The 13,000-nt window shown below is 38.2% G+C and overlaps 1 protein-coding gene across 20 annotated transcripts in view; it reads left to right on the top strand.

Moving 5' to 3' along the window:
- CREM (cAMP responsive element modulator) overlaps positions 1-13,000 on the top strand; it is a 62,928-nt gene that overhangs the window by 38,654 nt on the left and 11,274 nt on the right. For 9 of the 20 annotated variants that reach the window (XM_020872719.2, XM_020872716.2, XM_070472020.1 and 6 more), the window contains one exon: positions 4,800-4,988. The exons of 5 other annotated variants lie outside the window; for them this stretch is intronic. In XM_020872719.2, coding sequence (XP_020728378.1) covers positions 4,800-4,988 — 189 coding nt within the window. Of the gene's footprint in view, positions 1-4,799; positions 4,989-7,528; positions 11,071-11,112; positions 11,807-13,000 lie in introns of those variants that run through there. 6 more of the 20 variants (XM_070472014.1, XM_020872727.2, XM_070472015.1 and 3 more) reach the window with 6 other exon arrangements.

The raw sequence follows: 13,000 nt of genomic DNA, 5'->3' as shown, positions 1-13,000 counted from the left end.
TTGTTAGAGTGAGTATTAACTCATCTGTATGCTAACGGTGAGTAAGTTCATCCTAAATCCAGCATTATGCAGAAAGGTTTTCTGTGACCTTTGTGGACTGCTTGAAGAATTCAGAATTCTCAGGAAACTCAAATGAATAAGCACCCATTCCATTTCTTCATAAGAGGAATTGGCATGATCGGCTTGTGCATTCCAAAGTAAATGCAGTTGCATTTATTGCTGTTAGGAAAGACTTGGCTTCTGTGCTCCCAAGGAACCTGTCAAAGCAGACTTGGGATGGTATCTGCTTAGTGTAAGTCTGGTTCTTTAACTTTGGTGTTGCTGTTCTTCTTGTAGCACCAGACTGTTTTAGTCTTTCAGGTACTCATAGTTGCTCTGTTGTGCTCACTTTTTGAATCTCAGTCTGAGAATTCACTGGAATAAGGTCTGTTCTTTCTCTTTTTTTTGGCTGTTCTTTTTTAAAGTTCATTCAATGAGGTTTTATTTATGAATCCTTTCATTGCAATTGGAATAAAGATGGTTTTAAATTGTAAATTGTAAGTAATTAAACATTTACATGTCTATGTGTTTGAGTTAGCTCATATATAGCAGTAGTGGTAGTGTTAGTCGCTCAGTCGGGTCCGACTCTTTGAGACCCCATGGACTGTGGCCCGGCAGGCTGCTCTGCCCATGGGATTCTCCAGGCAAGAATACTGAAGTGGATTGCCATTACCTTCTCCAGAGGATCTTTCTGACCCAGGGATCGAACCTGGGTCTTCTTCATCACAGGCAGATTCTTTACCATCTGAGCTACAGGGAAGATCCTGTAGTTTGAATTAGCTCATATATACAGATTTAGATTTTAAAAGATGTATTATGTGAAAAGAGGTCAGATGAAATCTTAAATTTTGCTTCTTCCTCATTTGGTCATGAATTTTTTCTTTTTCAGTTTCCATCCTTATTTTTCTCTTCCTCCTTTATTGATTATATATGCCTTTAAATATTATTTTTAATCAATTTCTTGAATTTTCACCCTATAAGTAGTGTTTTCCTTGCTTCAGTGATACTACTTCCTCTAAGAAGAGAAGTGTGCCATGGCAGTGAATAGTAGAAGTAGCAGATTTTTTAAAACAGTTTTTTATGCCAAGAATTTTTTAAAAATTCATTGCCTAGACTAGTTGGTATGGTATCATCCTGGCTAACATGGGATATGGTAAGTTGGGGATAGGGAGATCATACTTGTTAATTCTAATTTGGAAACTAAATATCATGGCTATGTCAGAATGTATATGAAGACATCTGTGTAACCACTAAAACTGACTTAGTGGAAAAATACTTCTTAACTAATGAATTAAACTCTCTCTAGACAAACTTTTTTTTTTTTAATGTAAGGTCAGTGTGTTCAACATTCACTCTGTGGGTACAGAGTGACCTACTTAATGATGGGGTGCTGTTCACCTGAGACTTTAGGGGACAGAAAGTTAGGCATCTCCCAGAGCAACTGCGACACCAGAGCTTAACCTCTGCCCGCCACTACTCTGGGCAGATAGTATACCATCAGGCTTGAGTCAACTCATAATGGGCAGTGAAGTAGAATTTAACTGATCGTCTAATCTAACCATTCAGTTTTCCTTGAGTTGAGATTATTTCATCAAATCGTAATGTTATTAAGGCTTACTGAGAAGAGGAAAATAAGTGTGCATGTGTTAAGTGGCCTAAAATAATACACTACTTTACCTCTGCTTGCATCCTGATCACTATACAAAGGCCCGTGTAGGCTCTCCATTACAAACAATAAAGTGGCCATAAGTAAAAGTTTTTATGCCTCAGTTGCATGCCCATCAGGCTGCTCTGTTCATGGAATTCTCCAGGCAAGAATACTGGATGGGTAGCCATTCCCTTCTCCAGGGAATCTTCCTGACCCAGGGATCAAACCTAAGTCTCCTGCATTGCAAGTGGATTCTTTACTATCTGAGCCTCCAGGGCAGCCCTTTCAGTCCAAGAGAGCATTAGTAAAACCTAGGTCTCTAAGGACCTAGGAATCAGTCTATTTTCATTGGTTCCTAATGACCTTGATATGGGCCAATGATTTTATTTTAAAATGATTTGCCAGACCTGATGTCTGATATTGGTTTTAAAATACTTCAGACTGCACCCCCCCCAACAAAAAGGTTTGGAATAAGTGGGTAGGGCACATAATTGACACAAAATTCTTTTACCTTTTACGTTCACTAGAAAATTTCCATAAGCTTGTAAAGCTAATAATTAGCTAAGATATGACTAGACTCACTCAGTTAATTTCATTTTTGTTTTTCCTACTACTTAATTTATACTGATGTGTTTATTGAAAACATATTATGCTATCCTTGAAAATTTTTGTAACCTAAAAAGTTCCTCCTCACATCTTTTGAATATATACACACATGCTCACAAAGCCTATTTCCGGTATCCTGAAGCACTGAGAAATCTTTCAGCATTGGGGATATTGTCATTTGAGAGATAATATTTTTAAATGAGAGAGCCCTCTGTCATTTGCTTATGCTAAAATCAAGAGTGCCTTTGATATAAAAAAAAATAAAAGTTAGGCTAAAGGACAAGACTTATCAGTAGAAACATTTTCTCTCGAGAGCCAGCTTCTGTGTGCCCGCGTGTCTTTTGTTTTCCATTTCTAATTATATAATGATCAGAAAAATAAAATGATAAGAACAGATTCAGTTTTTCACAGCATGAAAGCAAAGAAATTTGGTTAGATCTATTGGGAAAACATTGAAAACTAAAAGAGTAAAAAAAATGAAGTATGAAAAGAAGAAAGAAAGGATCTTTATCTACCTATTTCATGGTTCTTATCCTTGAAAGCAACTACTTAGATCTGTTACTAGTTGACAAACTTGATAATATTGTCAATACGGAAAATTAAGTTCTATAATTACAATTTGAAACCATACTTCATTTAACTCTTCTACACTTACATGTGGCTTAAGTTTTTATCTGTCCTGTCTTGAGGAAATGATAGCCATTCACTCATCAATAATATTTATTGAGGGCCTGCTGTGTGCTAGGCTTTGTGCTTCTTAACATGGTGGGTACACTGCCTGTGCCTGTTCTTTATAAAACACTGTTTCTTTGACATCCAACTATCAACTGAAAATATGCATTCAAATATATAACAACATATGACATTCATTCATGTCCAGCCATGAAGATCCAAGGAGGCGATCTCTTCTTTTTTAGATTTCTCTCAAACCCTTTTATTATTAAGAGTGAGTCCTGAGATCCTTGAAATCTTTGGACAGTCATGGTGAAATCTTGTTTTGAAAATGTGTACAAGATATAATGCTGTAGATGAACCAGACAAATAAAGTGAGATTACTTCAGAGTTTCTCAACTGTTGACATTTTGGTAATTGATTCTTCAGTTTCTATCAATCTGTGGTAGCCTGCCAGTGAACTAAAACCAGATAGTGCCTCTGTGTTGAAATCTTTTTTTAAAATGGTAACTTATCTTTCTGTGTTGGCCCTAGAACTTTAGGTCAAAGAACTGAAGATTTGGTGGTGGTGGTGGTTATTGTTACTAATAGTTCTGACAGGTTTATCTGATGAGATTGTCACCTTTGCTTAGATGCCATAACAAAGTTAGAAAATGACTCTGAAATATTCAGAATATACCTTAGACACTACCACAGCATTCCAGTAATGCACTTAGGTGTCATGTTACTCTGATTATGTGTTAACTTCTATATTCATTGTAAAGTCTAGTTAGCTGGTTTATATGTGACTTTTTTTTTTTAAAGACTAGCCCTTGTTCCACTTAACCTCTAGTGTGTAAACTAAAACATGGAGTCATCTTTATGTTAAAGTATATAGAGCTCTCAGATATTTTCAATAATACTTATTTGTCTATTAAGAGTGAAATTTTAAAACATAACATTTGATCAGTTATTCTTTTGAAACTTTCTGTTAATATGTCAACTTTTAAACATAGTTGGTAAGTCTCAGTGTTTAAGGGAAGTCTACCTCATATCTGTTGCCATAGCTACAGTTATTTAAGATACTTCGTAGAGGTAAATACTGTAGCACAAATTCTTTCTGTACAGATACCTTTTAAGGTTCTTTCCAACTTAGCATTTTATATTTCAGGATTCTCCTGACATAGTCAAAATGGTAAAGGTTACAGTCTTATAGACTTGCACTTTAAAACCTCATGTCTAAATATATATATATATATATATATATATATACACATATGTTTTATTAAATATATAAGTACACATATTTTAATACATATATATAGGCTTTAAAGCTATATATTAAATATATATTCCATTAAAAGTTACTTTCTTTTGATGATAAATTAGACAAGTAGTTAACTGAAGGTTATTATTTAAATTTATTGTAATTATAATGCTCGATGGAATTTAACTGACCATTGCTTAAGTCTTAGAAGAATGTTGTTTATAACTAATAATATATGAGAAAGAAAGGAGAAAGTCAAAACCTGGACTTTATCCCTGCCTGCATCTCCATTCTTCCTCTTAAATACTATATATATATATGGATGCCAGGGAGGAGGAGGAGCTCTCTGAGTTCTGTGTATTTCAAGCAGTCCTGAATATAAGAATTTTCAAGTGTTTTGAGCTTTTTCAGTGTGTTGTCCCATGAAGGAGGGTCCCTTGATCAATCAATCTAGCATAGAGAATTAAGGGTAACTTGAGAATGAGAAGCTTTGGTCATATATAGGTCCAGAGTATATATTCTTCCAATATGGGGTTGTTAAGAACAAATCTTGAAATTCTCTAATACTTCTTTTCTTTCTCTGTTAAGTTGCTATAGCCCAAGGTGGAACAATCCAGATTTCTAACCCAGGATCTGATGGTGTTCAGGGACTGCAGGCATTAACAATGACAAATTCAGGAGCTCCTCCACCAGGTGCTACAATTGTGCAGTATGCAGCACAGTCAGCAGATGGCACACAGCAGTTCTTTGTCCCAGGCAGCCAGGTGGTGGTTCAAGGTATATGTCATTCATCTAATTCATTTAGAATACCTGTGGGTTACTAGAGCACGCCGTTTAGTGGTGATTTCATAGTTCTCTGAAACATACAGGACGTAGATTTGGGGAGGGAGGGAAGGGGTAAGGAGGACTTTAAAAAGGCTTGGAGAAGTATTTTAGCATACTATACCAAAAGTTAAATAAACTATACAGTTTTTTATTTTTAGCAGATTTCATTGGCTCTAAAGAAAAGTTAAATTCAGAGTAACATAATGGAAAAAAAGGAGTTGGAAACATGAAGTTTTTAAGTAAATATTCTTCCTCTGGGGATTAGAAATGTACCAAATATGTTTTTAGTATCTAGTCTTAGGAAGACTTAAGTATCCAGTCCACAATGCACTGAATTTGGGTTTTTCCCCTGTTGTTACACTCAAGCCTACTTTCTAAACATCTTATTTCAAAACAAATGCTTATTTTGTGCTTTCTTTAGAGCACTTTTAGTACATTTGAATTCTGAGGTACTTATTCTATCTCTTGTGAAAGCTAAGAATAGTGAAATGAAGCAGTTGTGATATAGCCTTAAGTTTTTAGGGTAACCTAAGATTTCAGTGAAAATTGAAGTATACAGTATTTTTTATTTCATTCAGTTGTGCTCAAATAACTTTAATGTGTTCAATGCAACTTTCAAAAATCTTGTGTTTTAGTTTCATTCTATTCCCCTTGGTCTATTTGCACTAATTTTAAGGGCAGGGGGTAACATCAGTTCTTTTAGTTTGAAAGTTTTGCAAGTATAGAAAACAGCAGATTACAATTGATGAGTCTCTTGATAATTTAGATTTACTCTGAAGTATTTGGGGCACTATATGGAGTATAATAAAAGTGAATGAAAAGCTAAACTGGTGACATTTATGGAGTTTAAAAAAATCAATAGTATTTACCCAGTGCTTTAATGTTTTCTTTTAAATATAAAATTAAAGCACCCATTCTATTTATCTGATACTCATATATCCTTTATACTTAAATGAAAAATCATAAAGAATGTTCTCATTTCTTCTCATTTTATCTTTTTTAATATGGAAAATCTACTGAAAACTTGCCACTTTAAGAAGGAGAGTTTTTTTTAAATGTTTTGTGTTGTGCATCAATAATACACACATAAGTCTTATATTTGGGGGGGGTTTAACAAGTATTTTTCTTCTATAAGTCACAAAGGATATTTTTCTGCATTGATTCTGTCAGCTTTATGGTTTTACCTTTCACGTTACATTGCTAACCTACCTGTGATCCACCTCTGTGTAGAGTGTTGGGTGAAAACCTGTTTTTATTTTTTTCTCTCTGCATATGCAGCCAGTTATGCACCGTCTTAACTGTGTAGTAAGTAGGCCTTGTGCAGTCGTGAAATGTCTCAGCATTCTCGCTGCTGCATGCCAGCACTGCACTGCTTTTGTTGTCACAGAACAAGCGCCCCTTTTTTGTCTTAACTTTTTGTTTTTAGTGCTGTTTTCACTTTTGTGAACTATTGTTCTCTCATATGCATTGGGAATAAGGTTGAATTTCTAAATACTAGTAGTATAATGCAGTAAGAAAACCAATGTGAGATTACACTCAATTTATCAATTGATTTAGTGAGAACTGAAGTCTTTTTTCTTATTGAGGTATACCTTACACATAACATTTTTGTTAATTTCAGGTGTACAACATAATGATCTTACATTTGTATAGTCACAGTTAGTGATCACCGTGATAAGGCTATTTATTATAACATACTTAACCATGTATACTTGCAGACTTTTTTTGTGTGTGCTGAGGACTTTTAAAGACTTACTCTTAGTACTTTTCAAATATACAACGAAATATTAGTAACTGTAGTCACCAATTTGTACTTTACATTCCTGGAACTTATTTTATAACTAGAATTTGTACCTTTTGACATCCCCTTCACCCTTTTTTGCTCTCCCCCATTCCCCACCTTCGGCATCCACCAGTCTGTTTTCTTTGTCTGTGAGTTTGAGTTTTGTTTGTTTAAATTTCACATAAAAGTGACATCATACAGCATTTGTCTTTCTCTGTCTGACTGATTTTACTTAGCATGATGCTCTTCTCAGGGTCCATCTATGCTGTCACAAATGGCAGAATTTCCTTCTTTTTTTATAGTTGATTAAAATTACATTTTATATATACATATACCACATCTTCTTTAATTATTTATCTGTTGATAGACACTTAGATTGTTTCCATGTTTTGGCTATTGTAAATATTGCTGCAGTGAACCTGAGGGTGTAGATATCTTTTTGAGTTAGTATTTTTATTTTCTGCAGATAAATACCCAGCAGTAGGATTACTGGATCATAGGATAGTTTGATTTTTAATTTTTTGAGGACCCTCCATAGTGCTTTCCATAGTGGCTGCACCACTTTATGTTCCCACCAAACAGAGCATAACTTATTCAGATCTTAACTTTTTTTAACAGTTTAAAATTTTCTCCATGGAGGGGGGGGGGGGGGGGGGGATCCTCTCATACTCTGAACAGTGTTCAGTTCTTAAATACATGATGGGGTTGGGTTTTTGTTTTTGCTATTGGGAGTGGTAGCTCTTTGTTACATTTTCTGGTTGCTGGTATAGAGAAATAATTGGTTTTTTTAAAGTTTATCTTTTATCTATGAATCTTGCTAAAACTCTAATTACTTCTACTGCTAATAATATTCTGACTCTTGGTGAATCTCCCTGTGATCCTACATAAATGTTTATATCAAACACAAATAAGATGTAAATAAATATTCCTCTTGTTCTTTCCCCTTGCCTTTACTTTTATCTTCTCCTTCTCCATCTGAAAAATAATGGTGGCCAGGGGTTCTACTTCTTCCTTAAACACAACAGGGTCCGTGGGCGTTCTTGTCTTACTCTCTGTCCACCTTCTACCGTGTCTGCCCCTTGAAAGGTCACAGCAGTTTCTCTGTGAGTCTCTGTCCTCATTTTTTTTCCCCCACACTATGCCACATAATGCTTTTGAATGCAAAGTGTTCCTGTACAACAGAAGTTTATAAATGACTACTTCTTAAACAGCTTTCTAGACCCCAGGGGTCTGGCAATGTTTCATACTTTTATTTCTAAACAGTTTAGATCAAAATTTAATAAAAATACAAATGCATTCTGGATCATCTGAATAAGCTACACCTATGCTCCTGTAATTAAGCTGACTATCTGTACATTTTTTATTTTGCTTGTGTTAGACAGAAATAGTACTAGTTTTATTGTCTCTGGCGTCATCTTGATGGCCCCCTCCCTCTGCAGTATTTAGCACTGCTGACCCCTGCTTCCTTCACTTCCTGGGTAACCCTGCCCCTCTTCTGGTCCCCTCGGCCCAGCTCCCTGGTGGTTGTGACGGTGCTCAGGCTGCATCCTGGGCCCTCTTCCGCCTGGCCTGAGTGCTTTCTCTGGATCACCTCATCCCTGCTCCCGTCTCACATCTCTTGACGCCTGAAGTCCAAAACCCCACGTTAATTTTTCCCACCGCACTTCCCCTTCTGTTACCCTATTTCATTCAGTAACTGTCCATCCTATTACTTCATGCGGAATCCTGGGTGCCACCTGTCACTCTCCCGCCCCGTCTTCATCCCTCCTTCTTGCTAAAGAGCCCATCTCTTCATTCCTCCCCACCTCTACTCCACAGTCCTCCTGCCGGACCTCGGTGATCCCCGGCCACTGCCTGGTGGCTGCCCTGAAGCTGGCAGCTATGGAGCAGCACCCTGATTTTCTTCCTCATGCCAGAAGCAGCGGCTCCTTTGTTGGCCTGGTGTTTTGGGAATTGCTCCTGAAAGTTTAGCTAGGCTCCCTTTACTCATCCTTCCCAGTGGTTCTGGGAGCTACTAATATTTCTTAGAAACAAAAGTCTCTGTCTCCAGCATTTCCTCTTTCCCATTCTGCTCTCCCTTCTGCAGTTCAGAGTGGTGTTTGTAAAATTTTCAAGTGTGTAATCACGTCAGCCTCTTCTGCTCCAAACCCTTCTGTGAATGCCTGTTACTTGTTAGACAGAATCAGAATCCCTAACAAAGCTTGATCCAGGCTTTCCTTCCTTACTGGACTCTCCCTGCACTTCTCCCTCTTTTGTGCAGAGTTCCTTTCATTTCCTGTCCTGTGCCATGCGTCCTCTCCCCTCTAGGGCCCTCACCTAGAGCCATGCGCCCTGGCAGGAGCACTTCCCCCATCACTTCATGCTGGGAAACACTTTCCTAGGCAGCCTTTCCCAACCATCTACATCTGGCTGCTGGGACCCCTGACACCCCTGACGTGTGATAAATGTTCAATAACCATTTACTGTACAAAAGCGAAATGGTCTCCCTCTGCAAAAATGTGACTAACTAGTTCCATGTGCTGATTAACCAAGTATATCTAGTCCCGGGGATTTATTAAAACTGTACCAATAGCAGTAGTCAGCCAAGCAACCAACCCTTCTTCCTTTCCTTCCTCTACTCTTTTTTAAAAATAAATTTATATTTATTTACTTGCCTCCTCTGAGTCTTAGCTGCGGCATGCAGGATCTAGTTAGTTCCCTGACGAGGGATTGAACCTAGGCCCCCTGTACTGGGAGTCTTAGCCACTGGGCCACCAAGGAAGTACCCTCTTTTTTTTACACGAGTAGGTTTGAGCACCCAGGTGCCAATTTAAGGAAATGTTGAGATTAAAATCAATGTGAACTTTCTCAAATTTGAAATAAAGTTGGTCAGCAGTCTTGAACCCAAGCCCTCAAGCGTCGCTGGGATGGAAAAGAGTCCCTCATGGACTCTCCATTGGTCTCCATACTTTCTTCCTTAGTTAGGATGTCATTAGTTTATGTGCTTCAGAGAATTACTAGAACCATGGATCCTTCATCATGTTTTGCCTCCCAAGTGTCTGAATGTGAAGTCTCTGCCTTACTAGAAGTACTTCATTGAATAAAGCAAGGAGGAGGTAGTTGAATGAATACCCTTCCACTGATGTAACATTGAATTGAATCCTAGTCCTAGAGGGAATGGACTTTGTAAGCCCACTGAATCAAGATACAAGATCAGCGACAGATCATTTATGTTTGTGCAGTAGAGATGTATATCATTTTCTTCCCCAGGGCTGTAGTCTGTTTTTCTGTTGAACATGTGCCTGTCTTTTGTCTAACTTTGTAATACTTAAATTTCCAGCAGTGATCCAGCTCTTCATGTGCTGAACCTTTAAGTGATCCAAATAAAACTGGATGTATTTTTTAAATGTATGAATAGTAATTATGATTTATTTATGAGTTTTTTAAAACCACAAAATTCTTTTCAAGGGATTTTAATTGAGTAAAATAGCATATTAGATTGAGCCACATGAAATTGCTGTTTTTATGGGCCAAAAAGGTTAATTATCAGCCAATTCATATGATTCAATCTCATTTTTTCTGGAAGAATGTTATATAATACTTGCTACTTTTGGCAGAGTGAATTTTTAAAATTTCAGTATGTATTTCCCTCAAGTGAAATTAGCAAATTCTGTGTCATCCTAGGAACAGCTGGATTTTATGATATTGTAGCAAAGAAAAATGTATTAAGTCAACTAAGGTGGCTGGGTATTCCTAACCTGGTGAGTTTAGAAGCATCAGTGAAATACACAGCATTTTTCTGGGCTGATTGTCAATTTTTTTTTAAAATCTGTAAGTGCTTTTTATCTTTTTATGAGTTATGAAAAATATTTAAGGTTTATGCCTACTTTGCTTGCTTAGAGACATTGGACATAACAATAATTAAAAGTAGCCCCATAAAAAACAACCAGGTAACTTTTAATGCTAATGAGATGGGGTTTTTTTGTTTGTTTTGCCAGAGCCCAACTCGATTTTTATGTAAAAGTGAGGAACTAGAACACTGAGATGATTTATTACAGGAAGGGTTTTAATAGGGTTTGGTTTCAGTGAGCTCGTGTGTGACAAAGCAAATTGATGGCAGTGATAGGCTAGTGATGTCATTGTGATGTCAGTACCCCTACTCACCCCGCACGGGCTTGCTGGTTTGGAACACTTTTTGTGAACCCGCGGCAGGGGAAGCCAGGCGGTGCTGTATGCAGAAGCCCATCATGGCTGTAACTGGGGATGAAACAGGTAAGAATTTTAAAGAGGGGTTTACATTCTGCAGAATTTTTTTTTAAGTTTAGAACAATTATTTAGGGACCTCTTGAGTGTTTCCCAAAGTATCAACTTTCTAGTAGCTGAGAAGTAAGACGTTTCTTCTAATCTGTAACCGTAATCTGCTCGGCACCCTGTGAAGGCATCTGAGTATAGCTGCTTCTTCGCTCAGTACTGAGCTGTTTCCTTAGCCAAAGCGGTAATCTGCCGCCGCCCCCACCCCACGCCCCTCTCTCTCTCTCTCCCCATTTGCTCTACTAAAATACGCTGTTGATTCATCTGCAACCTGTTGCAAATCCAGTGCAGCTGCGAGTGAAACACACATTCTGTTCGAGTTGTTAAAAAAAAAAAGTCAAAGTCAACTTCCGATTTTTTTCACGCTGTGTTCAAATGTAGCTGCAAAACAGAATAATGAACCCAGCGCGTCAAGGGTGTTGGTGAGCCTGCCGTTCCTTCCGTCCTGTGGAAAACGGTCTGCTGCTCCGCTCACCGGGTTCAGAGGGCCGACGTCATTACATTTCCTGGAATCGGTGCAGCGGGGAGTGGAAAGTTAAACTGCAGGCGAGCTGCACGCTGACGTCAGTTCGAGTCACGCCGTAATTGACTCAGTTCTTTCCGCTCGGCCGCGCGCAGGTGGGGGTGGCCACCCTCCCCGACGGCGCCTTTAGCTCCCAGCAGGTCCCGTAAGCCTTGCTTTCACCTTGCACCCCAGGTAAGTGTGTGCCCGGCGGGGCCTAGCGGCCTGCGCAGGTGCCTGGGGACGGAGCGCCCGCTCGCGCTCGGCCCAGGGAGTGCACGCCTTTGATTGGCCGCCCCCCACCTACCCCACCCCCACCTTCACTTCTTCTTGGGGGTTGATGCTCTTAGTTACAGGTAATGCTTGTGATTTAGTGACTTGCAGTTGAGTGCCAGACCCATACTAAACTTGCAGTCGAATTTCTTAAGAAAGGGTGACTGTAAACACCTTTTAGCTGTTCACTTGGTGGATCTCGCTCTCTCCCCGAAGGGAACATTCCATTGTCTTGAGCAAGTAAAGCCTGTGTTAAATTGTTTTTCCCAAAGAAGTTTTTGTGAGATTTTGGAGGTGCTACAGATTGCAGAAGCCCTCAGATGACAGACTTATTGTAAGAGATAGATAGACTTAATCTCAAACAGTCCATGTCATATGATTTTAGGACCAAAAGCATTTTTGTGCATGCATTTATTTTCTAAAAATCATTAGTTGGTGTGTATCTTTCTTTACTAAGCCTTTAATTCCAATTTTCATGTCCAAACATGAGAAACAAATTATAGCAAAAAATAAAATTAAATGATTGGAGAATACCTAGAATATATTTAAATGTTAAAGTAAAATGTGCATACATTTTTAACCATTGCTTGTAAATAAGAGAACATTGAACATACTACTGTCCTGTGAGAAAAGATTTTTTTCTCACAGTTTTGTCCACAGTGCTTATACCTGATTTACCCATTCCAATTTAAAATTTTCAGAATGCTGAAATTTTTAAAATGTCAAATGTTTTTCACAAGACCTCACTGTGTCTTCAGAAATCATTATTTTTGGAAATCTGGTCAGTTCTCACAGAATCAGTTCTGTTTAAAATGCTATTTGAGAATGAAAAGTGTATTTTATTTGCTTTTTTGAGGAGCTCCCAAAACACAGGATTTAAGGGTTCTTTTGAAGGCAGTAATGCAGCTTTGGGCTCCACCTTGGACTTCCAGTTTCATCCCCTCTCCATCCGGATTTTGAAGGGAGTGGATAGAGCTGGATCTTTGACTTGCCAACTTTTTGACCATGTGTGTTAAGTCTCTTCAGTCGTGTCCGACTCTTTGTGACCCTATGGACTGTGGCCCACCAAGCTCCTCCGTCCATGGGATTCTCCAGGCAAGAAGACTGGAGTGGGCT

Source organism: Odocoileus virginianus, chromosome 9 (assembly GCF_023699985.2).
Source record: "Odocoileus virginianus isolate 20LAN1187 ecotype Illinois chromosome 9, Ovbor_1.2, whole genome shotgun sequence".
NCBI classification, from domain to species: Eukaryota; Metazoa; Chordata; class Mammalia; order Artiodactyla; family Cervidae; genus Odocoileus; species Odocoileus virginianus.
The sequence above is the reverse complement of the archived record's forward strand: the minus strand, read 5'-3'. Positions and strand labels throughout refer to the sequence as shown.